Raw genomic sequence first — 12,803 nt, 5'->3', positions numbered from 1 at the left:
CCGGCTCTGGTTCTTGATCCCTATGATGGTCTGCCTCCATCCCGAGGTAGTCCTCTGAGGATCTACGCCAGTGATGTAGGTTGCTGAATCGAATTGTCTTTTATTAACTTCGTTAATGTGAGGAGTGCATTCTAGAGCAAGACTCCCGACTTGAATTTCATTCTTCGGGTTTGGCAAGAATTCAGAGAAATCCACAAATATTTTCCCGATAAACACCCCTTTCAAGTGACATGGGCGGATAAGATGGGAATAATCGACATTGTCTTCGACAGAAAGAAAGTTGGCGTGGTCGCCAAATGGATTGGTGATGTTATTGGGTTTAACAGTTGGGATCGGGAGTGTTCCATTCTCGATCATGTCTTGAATTTCGTGCTTCAGTCGATAGCATCTTTCAGTATCATGGCCTTTCCCTTGATGAAAGGCACAATAGGCATTTGGTTTATACCATTTACCTTGTTGTTCAGTGGGAGGGTCCGGAGTTGGACCAATAGGCTTCAGCTTTCCTTGGGCTATGAGCCTTTGGAGAGCGTATGTATAAGTGCATCCGATATCGGTGAATGCCCTAGATGTTTGGCGCTGCGACTTCTTCGATTGCCCTTCTAAGAGATTGATGGCTTCATCAATATGGGCCATTGCTGGGGCCTTCGCCTTAGACGATGAGGCCCCTTGGTACCCTTTCGGCTTTTCAGCCTCTGCCCTTATGACATCATCTTCTACCTTTATCCCGATTCTTATCAATTCTTTGAAAGAGCCAAAATTCTGGTATTTCAGCGCATTGCGGTAAATAGGTCGTAGATTCTTTACGAACTTATCTACCATTTCGACTTCATCAGGCTTCTTAGCTAGTTTTACGCTTTCAGCGCGCCACCTTGCGAGGAATTCAGTAAAGCCCTCTTTTTCCTTCTGTGTCATCACTTCCAAGGTTCTTATGTTGGTTTGAATCTCAACATTGTCAGCATAGTGCTTACAGAACTCCACCGTAATATCTTCGAAAGTGGGGAAGTTCTTGAGGTCAAGATTGTAGAACCAAGCCTTTGGGTGTTCACCCGAGATTGGGCGAAGATTTCGAGAGCATATCGCGGTACTCCCTTCAATGCTAAGTACCCTTTATAGGCCTTAACATGGTGGATGGATCTTCAAAGTGCCCTTGAACTTTGGGATGTCGGTGAGTACCATGTTCGTGGGCAACTTATCCCGAATCGGGGCGTAGGTCCTAGCATTCTCATAGTGAATGTTCTTCCCCTTGGAGAGCTTCAAACGGTCTTCGATGAACTTGAACCGTTTCTCCGGATCGCCCGGCGGTGGAGGGGGTGGAGGTGAATCTTCACTCAGCCTAGATTCGATTGCTTCCATTCGGGTCATCATGAGGTTCACGGCCTCAGTAAGCTTGTTAACAGCATCTTCCATTGCTTGACGTCGGGTTTTGGGCGGCCTTTCTACAAGAAAACCCCGTACTGAGTCAATATTTAAAGTAAGAGCCCCTGCACACTTAAGGACACGACCCCAACTTGACTCAAACAAAGACTCGACTTGAGATTGACCAACCAAAGGTTCGACTCACGGTTGGATTTAGACCTCGATTCATTTTAGACCCGACAAAACGACATGATTCAAACTGTCATAACTCGATTCTAAACTGGACTTGGTGTGACTAAACCCGTGATTGGGCTAACATAGCCCATGGGTTCATATGAAACGTCCATAATGGCCTAGCTTGGACGCTTCTGTGGACTATCCTAGACCAAATGGTCGACCAACATGACTCAAAGCCCAAGAGGTGAGCTTGGGTGACCCAACAAGGTCGTGTTCTAGACTCTTAGAACGAAACACACCCGGCCTAACACGGCCATGACCCGGACACGACTCGACGCATTTCATGCTTGGTTGAGGTTCGGGAAACATTTTGGTTTGATTTTGAAAAACGAATGATCGATTTGAAAAAATGAGATTTGAAATGGGCAGCATGCCGGCTATAAAAGCTTGTTTTGGGCCGAAATTCTAGTCCTATTTGGGCAGCATTCCGCGTTTTGAAAATCATGCTAGGTTTGAAAGTAAGTCGTTCAAAAGTTCGGTTTTGAAAAGGACTTGGAATTTTCGAAAAAAAGGACTCGGGAAAACACATTGCACATTGTCATTCTCATGTTATAAGGATGTATGCTCCTAGACATGTCTAAGTCTCGGTAAGTCTTCTATAAGAAGGTCTATGCCCTCCATCCTTTTGCGGTCTTATAGAGCAAGGTGTCTTAAGGTAAAGTACCTAGAAGATCGTCCCCACCCTCAAGAACCACGCGAGGCGAAGTGGAAGCGAGCAATGTGCGCTTCCGGCATAGTGGGACGTCGCCCCCACGCATCACGAAGAAACGCCGGGACGGCCCGGCAAGTCCTTAAGGGTTTATGCATGAATCGTAGCACTATGAGTAATGTTTTACTTTCCAACACTTTCTTTTCAAGTTTCACCTCGGAGGAAAAGACCCTAGAAACACAAAGTGTAACTAGTCCTCTTATCCCAGTGAGTCGCCAAATCAGGACAAGGCCCTCGGGAACTGCGTCCGCGGGATCCACACTCGGCATAATCGACTCGAGGTTCTTTCGAATCGGATTAAGACATATTAGAGTCGCCACCAAGTTTTTTGGGAACTTGGAACCGTTCAAGTCAACTTTACACCTTTCATCGAAAAGCATAAAGCCCATCGACTACGAGTGATTAAAGATAAAGACTTGTACCCTATATCACTCGATTTGAATGACTCTCGTAATCCAATGGTATTTAGACGGATCCACAAACCATAGATCTTGAGTAAGGGGTGAGGGTACGTGTTGGGAAGCCCATAAGGACACCCAACCCCGCCCGTCGATAACGGCCTCTACTAAGTCAAGTGTCGGATTTCAAACAAGGTCATAGCTACTACGATGTATGATATGCAAACGTTGTTTTAACCCTATCATGTGACAACAATTTCTATGTCGTTTTAGATGCAACTAAACTAACTTTGTCAAAGTTGTAATTTAGCATGTGGGTTGATTGATCTAACAACATGTAAAGCAAACAAGGCTTAGGGGGAATGGGGAGCCGTTGGGATCTACCTATTACAAACCAGGCATTTCATGCCGACACAACGATAAATAAATTACAACTCGATCTAATTACAATTGCTACATACAACTCAAAACACGACACAAAACACACGGCCATTGGGCCTTGAAAACCGTGCACATGAGGGTGGCCCACGGCTCACATGACCCACGGTCCTTGGGTCACTCCTCGTAATGCGTGCTCGCGCTTAATCTCATCGAATTAGACATAAGGCTACGCACCAAAGCATGCATTAGCATAAACCGGGCCATGTTGCTTTCGACGACATGCGGTTTACTACGCTCCTACAAGCATTGGGGAACAACCGTCTAACCAAACAAGACCAAGGTTTTTGAAAAGGTTTTGACTCAATAAAAGAAAGCTAACTTGAAAAAAATACAACTCGATAACAAACGATAAATTACAAACAATGAAACAACGAGGAAACAAACGGTATAAAAACAAAACGAGAAAGGTAAATAAAACGGCCACCCCACGGCCCAAACCAACAGCCACCCTCACGGCCAAGACAAGGCCAACCTAGTTCCTAAGTTAGATTCATTGATTAGATCGAGTGATTGCGAAAGGGGATAAGAAACAAGTTAGAAAACGTGTAAAAAAACGATGTTGATTGATTGTCGCGCAAGGGTGCATTCTACACGGCCTAAAGGGTCTAATTAGGTCAAATTCGCTAATTAATTTAACTCATCGAGTGTCAATAAGAAGGTGCTAATCACGCACTCTTATACTAGCGAGAAATTAGGTGAAAGAGAGAGATGCATTCAATTGTTTACAGAATCGTCGATTGATTTTATAACTTACGTCGAAGCCACCTATCGTGTCTAATTAGGTTATTAAATTAAATTTAAAGTCATCTAATTACGTCATAGGTTAACAATCAGAAGTTAAACTAACATGCAACGGGTCCTAAGGTCCATCGATTTGGCCGAAACAGTAAGAGGGTCGAAAGCGAAGATCGAAGTTAGATAACTTGTTTTATTTATGCCCTACCTTGAACACGAGGATATGTAAATGAGACGGGGGTGTACGACCGACAGAAGGAGCGGTTTCTTTTCCCATCTCAAGTCAACGCGGGTGTTCATGGTGGTACTTTAACTCATACTCGGACTAACTAGTTTCGTAGTTAATTTAAAACAAACGATAATTAAAACGAAAAACAAACAAAAAAAGACAATAAAAAAAAGGCATAAAAAAACGAAATAAAAAGAGAGAAGAGAAGGGGATTTGATGCACCCTCAACCTACATGTATCGTTGACACCGTCTTGGGTCGTAATCGATGGTAGATTTTATCTCGAGAGGCCGTCGTCGACGAAGTAACAAAGCAACACGCGTTTTGGAAAGTTTCTGGACAGCAGTTTTAAAACAGTGATATCTCCCTCGTTTCACGACGAAAATTCGATCCGAAAGATGTTTTGGAAACTAGAAAGAGAGGAGAACAAGGATCTTAAAGCGACCCCTGCTCGATTTGGGTTATTGGGCACGAAAAACGAGCACAAACAGAACTGGACAGACAAGAGTAAACCGCGAAAACAGAGTGTTATTTCACTCTGTTTTTCGAGGGATCTCGTGTGCTCTCAAGGTCAATTCAGCTCGTAAATCTTTGTCTAATGTGTATATGGATGTTATGTGGTTAATTAGGAACAAGAAACTCGAATTTTTATGGTGATTTGATGGAGGAACGAAAGGGTTTTCGAAGGAGACACACAAACAGTTTCAGTTTGTGTGTCGGTTTTGTTTAGGGTTTTTGGAGGATGTTTAGGGTTTATTTCTGAGGTTTAAAGCTTGTGGGTGATGGTTGGATGTATGGAGAACTTAGAGGACCGATTGTATGGTGAAGGGGTGGTATTTATAAGGGTTTAAAATAGGTTAAAAGGGAGGAGAGGCAAATCGGGCTCAATGAACATAGCTGTTGTCCATCGGTTTTGGGAGGGGTTTCTAGGGTTCGTTTTGGGGGATTTCTTGGTGATCAAGCTAGGATAATATGGGTAGGATACTAGGGTATGGGTTAGGGTTAATGGGTACGGGTCTTGGTAGTGTTTGAAGCGGGTTTGGGCTCGGGAATTGGCTCGCAAAACAGGGGACTGTTTGCGGTTTGGGTGCGGGCTGCTTGTGGTTGGTTTTGAACGAGAATTTGGGCCATGGTATGGGGGTTCGAACATGGGTTGATGGGTATTGGTATAGGTGGGTTAGTGTACTCGAGATTCGTGCCAATTCGCAAAGGAAACGGGCTTAAAAACCGAGCTAAAATCGAGCTCAAAACACACGATGCAAAACGAGTTTTTCGCTTTTAAAATTGATTTTTCAAACCAATTAACAAATTGAAATAAATGACTTTTCAAATCAAATATACTTATAAAATGATTTTTCAAATCAAATATTTATTTTATTTTCAATAAAATAACTTAAGAAAATAAATTCAAAATAAAGCTTTAATTTAAATATCATTTAAACTAAATAAAAATGAATTCACTCAAAAAAAACACATTAATTTTAAATATCATTTAAAATAACAAAATGAACCCACTAAAAACATTAATTTAAATATCATTTAAATTAATAAAATACTTCATCGACGACGCTCATTCTACCTCGTAAAACGAGCTCCAAATAATGACAATGACAACTAAAGAATACATGTGTCCTATCATCATCGGGTGTTTGTCGGGTTCTCTATAAATTCCAATATCGACGGATACGGGTATCTACATAAGGTCATCCCAATTAATAGTGTCATCTTCAAAAGCATTCGACTCATCATCATTCTCTTCATTATCTATAGACCTAACATTCAACTTGTCTGCTTCCAACTCTTTCAACTCAAAAAACTCGGCAAACTCAGGATCATCAGTTAGACTTTCGTATACCTCAACATCATCTTCTTCAAATCTATTCTCGTCCTCTAATGGTTCCCCATGAAAAATCCAACGTGTATAGGATCGGCTAAATCTCCACTTTTCTAGGTTTATTTTAACGTCCGGAAAAGCCATATACCTAATATTACCACATCTTTCACAAGGACATGGAATACTAGAAGAACCTTTGAAATTGTTCGCAACGACTTCATAAAATTCAGCTAAACCATCCTTATAGTTGGGGTTACTCATATTTGCAGCAATCATCCAAGTTCGAGTCATTTTTCTACATTCGTAATATATAGGCAACTAATTCAGAAAATCCAATAATAGGCAAACAAATAAAACGAAATTCAGGAAATAAATTAAGCTAACAAATTAGATAATACCCAACAAATTCACAAATTCAAAAATAATCGACATTCATAGGCCATGAAATTGAACAATCCTATATCTATATATAGCTTGAAAATCTTTATAAGAAATAGTTAATAAGCTAAGAAACATATATACCTGATTGATAAACACGATGAGGGAGAGAAGACGGTGACAACAGTGACGGAGATGAAGACAGAGAGAGACGATCAGGAGGGAATGGAGGGAATGGAGGATGATATTTGTGTAGCAGTATTAGCTTGTGTTTGTGTTTTGTAGCTTATAGCAGAATAAAGCGATCTGTTGTTCTTTAGATCTTCATAACTTCAATAACAACGGTTATTGCGTCTACAACCGTTGTTAAAACTTAATAACAACGGGTTCTAATACAACCGTTGTAATTACTTTTCACTAATTTTGCGCCAAGTTTTTAACAACAATTATAATGTATTACAGAGTAAACTGTTGTTATTAGTTTTTTTATTAACAACGGTTGTGCAAGTGTGACCCGTTGTTAAAACTAATAACAACGGTTAATAAAACATAACCGTTGTAATTAAGTTTAGTAAAATTTCGGGCAAAGATAATTATCCATTTTACAACGTCTTTTGGTGATTTTCGTGAATAAGCTTTGTTAAAGGGCCGTTGTAGTTGCCTGGATTTGTAGTAGTGAAAGATGATGATGGTGACATACCTATACCTCTCATAACGGTGTTAAGACCGCTACCCGACTCAAGCAACCCATCCTCAAGGCACTAGTATCCTCAAAGGCTCCCATGGAAGGAATTATGGTGAAGGGAATGGAGAAACGCGACATCTAGGTCTGAAGGAAGGAGGCGGAAATGATTTGCGATTTATCAAAACACGATTATAAACCCCCGTTGTAAAGACGCTACTCGATCGAGTACCCAAGCTACTCGATCGAGTAGCCTCTACTCTATCGAATACCACTCACCCCCAAACTCTAACAAGACACCAAGCATCTCCTACACGCATTCCTAAAGGCTATCACATGCCCCCAAGGTCGGTCAACGTTGGTCAACGGGTCCCTAAAAGGGCGGGTATTACATCTTCCCTCTTCACAAGATAGGGTAGATCTCCATTTTAGCCTAGAAGAGCTATATTTAGTCACATGTCCTGTTCTTAGAAGGTTGAATATGTCAAAAAATTCTCATAGCAATTTGTTGGGTTAAATATCAGAATTTTTAAAGCAAAATTTGTTAAATGTTTGTGATTTGTGTTTCAAGTCTCATTTATTGGGGTTAATTAGCATGAGTTTTCCACATCTAGTTTTTTTTTTCTTATTGTTCTTATAATTTCTTTAACATCTTTTTTTGTATTTTGTTATTTATCCTGTCTCTCTGATTTTGTATTTTTTTTGGACGTTTTGATGCCCAACTTTCGTGAGAGTCATTGTCTTCTTGTTCTCCTATTTTCATCTTGGTAATAGAAAATCTTTGATTTTCTTTTACCTTTTTCACCCGAAAGGGTGTTATTGGTTAGTCATTCATTAACCTAGGTGCTGTTTGGCCAAGCTTAAAAAGTGTTTTTGTAATTGAAAAAGTAGTAGCTTGGCCAAACATGGTTAATTAGAGAGTTTTAAAAGTGCTTTTGAAAAGTCAAAAACTCATTATTCACCCCCAAAAGGAGAAGTAGATATTTACTACTTCTACTTCTACTTTTTACATAAAGAACCAAATAAGCAAACAAAAGTTGTATTAAAGTAGTTAGGCCAAACATGTAAATTTTGTGAGAAACCGCTTTTACAAAAGTATGGCCAAACAACTAAAACTTTTCCGAAAAGTAACTTGTGAATAAACTCATTTTAAAAAAGATAAGTCATTTTCCATAAGCAAGGCCAAACAGCACCCTGGTTTCCTTTCCTCATCAAAAAAAAAAATATTCCCTCCTATTCTCAATAACTCTCTTTATTCATGGAGGGCACGAGAATGAAGGGAGGAGAGATTGGAGGAAGGGAAGGTATTGTGTGATATTATTGTGGGATGAGGCGATTAAAATAAGTATTGTTGTAGGATAAGATGATTAAAATGAGATAAAGTATGATAATTGTGGGATATTATTGTGTGGTGGAATGATTAAAATAAGTATAAAAGTTTGTCAAATAAGGAAATAGGGGAGAGTATTGTGAATAGATGAAAAAAAAAATAGAGAGAGTTGAGAATAGGAGGGAGTAGCTAATCTCTTTACTCTTTCTCCAACTATTTGTTTACTTTTTATTAAAATATTTCTCATAGAGAAAAGGGTTTTTTTGTCAAAAGCTACCTTATATTTAGGGGTATTTGTAAAAATACTACCTTATATTAATTTTTTTGTTTTCAACTACCTTTATTTTCTTTAATTTTGGTCAATAACTACCTATGCTAAGAGTATAGACAAATTTGGTTAGTTTTTCGGCTTTAAACTATCTCATACGACTCTTTAATGTTTAAATCATGCCTAGACCAGATTTTGGAAAGTCATGATGTACTTACGCTTAATTTTAGTAGATGCTCATAGTTATTATTGAAATGTGAAAAACATAAATCTTGGTGAGCTGAAGTTAAATTATGGTTTTTATGCGGTTGATCATTGTTGTTTGATGTTAACAGAGTTATGTGAGATAGGTTAATGTCGCTAAATCGATCAAATCTCGTCATATCGTGAGTTTAGGTAGTTTTTGACAAAGAAAAGAGAAAACAAAGGTAGTTTAAAACAAGAAAAATAATATAAGGTAGTTTTTTTACAAATACTCCTACTCCTAAATATAAGGTAGTTTTTGACAAAAAGCCCAAAAGAAAAACATAAACTTACGAATGTGATGGCGGGGTGACAACAAATAAAATAAAGTAAAATAACAAAATATCTAGAACGATGGCCAATAGGAAATAAACTTCGTAGATGATGTATCTGTACTCTTTATATGAAAGAGCAACTAAATAAGGAAAAACAAATGCGAAAAAAACAACGTGACAATATGTGAGAACCAAAATACAATAATTGGTGAGCTATCTTCAGTAACTAAGGAAGTTCACTAAATCCTTCTTTTTTGCCTACGCCTGATTCCGCCACTTGACACGGTTCCGCTACTTGACGTTCAACACAGTTCACTTCCACTAAATCAGCATTTGGGGAGCTATCTTCAGTAATAAACTTGAATACATCATTATGCACGAAATAACCATTATCTTGAGGAGCTAAAAAGAAGGATTCAGTGAATTTCCTTCGAACATTGTCTTGTCCGGTTAAGCAACCAGTCACCGAGATAGTTATCCCATCCATATAAGAGGCTTGAGTAGTTACGGTCAGTATCTCGGATTTCCAATTTTTGTAATCTAAGGAAAGTATTAGATCCTTAATCCCCTGCAGGAAGATTAGAATACATCTGATGAAGTATCTAATTTGCGAAACAAAAACATTATTCAACTAGACGTCACAGATTGATAAAGTAAAAACGCTACCCTGCGATACACAGGATCAACAACACATGGCACAAACCAAATTCCTTAGTAAAGCACACATGAAGAGCAAACCAGGCGCAAACGGGGCACAGGCAACTTTCACATTTTTCAGTCTACTTCATTTATTTTCCCCTTCTATCTCCCCTTTATCTGTAGCCAAATCTACAACGCTACAGCGACCATAATACATTGGGATCCAAAGCAACAACGCTGCAGAGTCCACGAGCATGACTAGCCATACAAGTTATCATGTGTTTTACCAGGATTGCCTAATTTGTTTAGAATAAGCCGCATCCAATACAAGACACGCTCGTAAAGACTATAGAGTATGTATTCTATTATATAGGTTATATATGTCAGGATGGCAAAAGCTAGAAATGATTCCATAACCCAGTATTCCACATAAACAGATCAAGAGCCAATCAAAATTACACTACAGCATAAATACAATCAAACCTTGAGATTAGGGATCTTACTTTCATGGTTGTAACAGTCATCAAATCGCCGGTGGGACCAGGACGACTCATGGTACTCGAATCATTGAAAAATTGGTAGGCAAGCTGTGGCTTAGTGTGCATTATCTTGTAAAACTGATTAACAAAAGCATTCCCTATAACCTCAACACTGAGCTCCAGAGTTCCAATCGCCATCACCTAAATAACTCAATCTGCACACGAAGTGATAAAACTATTAACACATATACCAAAATAACTAATAACACACATTACACACTTTAGCAATAAAAGCATTACCAACAAGCGGCTAAATTAACAAACGGAGTTTAAAGAGAGAAAATCACAACCTAACACCATTCAAAACATAATTGCTCCATCTTTAAAATACAACATTGCGGATATTTCAAATTTTAACATTAGCAAAATCAAGAAAAGAGCTAAACCCCTGGATCTAAACCCTAAAAGAAACCCTAATTTCAACGATTTCAGTGGACTATAATCAGACCAAAATCAAATAAAAGTCCTATTATAAAAAAACCCATCAAATAAAAACAAATTAAGTAAAATTAGAATTGAACCAACAAATTATTAATTATTAGTAATACAGTAGCAACTGAACCCTAATTTCAACGATTTGAATACACTGTAACAAGATCAAAATCAAATAAAGGTGACACATTGTAAAAATACGGCGAAATCGATCATATAATTACGAAGTTGACAACTTTATATCACTACAATCAAAACCCCTTAAATAACAAAACAAATTAAGTGAAATCAAATCAAAATTAACAACAAATTAGGGATTAACAATATTAATTGATTAATTAAAAAGATCATAATCATATAACAGTACTACATTGTAAATTAAAACGGCGAAATCGATCATATATTAAATAGTTGACAACTTTACGCTACCATAATAAAAACACATCAACAAAAACAAATTAAAATCAAATTGAAACAAAAACTATTGATTAAAATTAGTGTTTAATTAAAAAAGGGGGAAAAGAGAAATACCTAATTTCCGAAAGATTGAAGATTTGAGAAGAGAGAGAGAGAGTGGCGCCGCCGAAGGAGAGAGTGGACAAAGCGTCGAACTTATTAAAATTGAGAATCCAAGACGACAATGATTCGGATGTTGGATGACTTGGCTTTTTCAGGTTAAAATTGACTATTTGTTCATATTTATATTTAAAGCAAGTCTCCTTATGAGTTATGACGGGTATATTCATTCCGGGTTGGTGAGCAATATTGACAATTGATGATTTCATAATAGTTGTGGGATTCTGGAAGGAGTGTCATCACCTAGAGTCTTAGCTTTCGCTCTCATGAGTCTTTTGATACATTTTGAACTTTAGTCGGATAAAATTTCTTTACACTTTGATTTTTGGTTTTGAGACATGTAATAAGATTAACTTTACAATTTATTAATTGTCCTTTGATGGTCCCTATTGATATACTTACCCGAGCAACTGAGATTGTAACATCTTTATATGTTAGGGTGGTCCTTAGTAAGGCATATTGGTATATAGGGGTGTTATAATAATAATAATAATAATTAATAGTAGTAATAGTGATAGTAATAATAATTACTACTACTACTACTACTAATAATAATAATAATAATAAGGGTGTGGGAGCCCAGATTGTATGTCGGTTGTCCACCAATTTATTGTAAAAATTGACTTGAACTCAATAAAAGTTGCGGTTTTTATAAAATAATAATAATAATAATAATAATAATAATAATAATAGTCGCATTTTCAGAAAAATTCGCTTGTTAGTCTGTAGTAATTTTCATATTAGAGGATGATAGCTAAGTAACAAAGCATTGACTTAGATGGTTATTTTGGCGGTGTTTTGCTTTTTGAAAGAGCTTTTTCATTTATTTCCCTATATGGAAGAATATAGATGAGTATAACTTTTTTGCAAAAAAAGATAAAATAATACTGTAGTAATAATAATAATAATAAAGTTAAATTAAATTAAGCTAATTTAAGTTCGGATTCTATAACTTGAGATACTCTAGGTTCACTTTAGAAAAGTTCATACTATAAGGTCAATTCCGTTCAGATCTTATTGTTGAGGTCCGTTTAGATTCAATTCAGATCTTATTCAGAAAAGTTCATCCCCCTTATAATAAAAGAATAAGAAAACTGAAAATTTTCCCGCCTAAATGTTTTTCACTAGAAATTGGGCCTAACTTTATCGAGATATGTATTGGACCTAATATATGGACTTTATGTGTCACGGTATCTCATTAAATACACCAGCTTTTATAGTTGGGTCAAATGTATTTTATTCATTATTTTCTCATTAGTTCAATATATGTATTTTAAATATCGTAAATATTATATTTACAACATATGCAGATTTTACTCATATTATTAAAATCAATGTGTGTTTTTCACTTTTTTTATTCTTTAAATTTTTTCTACGTTTAAATTGTTACTCCGTATGTTGTAACAAAAATAGTTATATGCTTCAAATGCGTAAAAATAAGCATAAGTTTTTGTAATTAAACTAAAAATCTTATTTTTTTAATCATAAACTTATTCTGAGTGA

At 37.1% G+C, this 12,803-nt stretch overlaps 1 protein-coding gene across 2 annotated transcripts; it reads right to left on the bottom strand.

The window, feature by feature from the left end:
* Positions 1-9,164: 9,164 nt before the first annotated feature.
* Positions 9,165-11,453, bottom strand: LOC141596503 (nuclear transport factor 2-like). 2 transcript variants are annotated; one of them, XM_074416687.1, is made up of 3 exons: positions 11,256-11,453; positions 10,257-10,447; positions 9,165-9,682 (listed from the first exon to the last, which is right to left on the bottom strand). In XM_074416687.1, the coding sequence occupies exons 2-3, from the start codon at positions 10,428-10,430 to the stop codon at positions 9,341-9,343; spliced, it is 516 nt and encodes a 171-aa protein (XP_074272788.1). In that variant the 5' UTR covers positions 10,431-10,447; positions 11,256-11,453; the 3' UTR covers positions 9,165-9,340. The 2 variants fall into 2 exon arrangements, with proteins under 2 accessions (XP_074272788.1, XP_074272789.1); XM_074416688.1 differs by having other exon boundaries at positions 10,257-10,433; positions 11,256-11,346.
* Positions 11,454-12,803: the final 1,350 nt, after the last annotated feature.

Source organism: Silene latifolia, chromosome 8 (genome assembly GCF_048544455.1).
Source record: "Silene latifolia isolate original U9 population chromosome 8, ASM4854445v1, whole genome shotgun sequence".
NCBI classification, from domain to species: domain Eukaryota; kingdom Viridiplantae; phylum Streptophyta; class Magnoliopsida; order Caryophyllales; family Caryophyllaceae; genus Silene; species Silene latifolia.
This window is presented reverse-complemented; position numbering and strand designations above follow the sequence as displayed.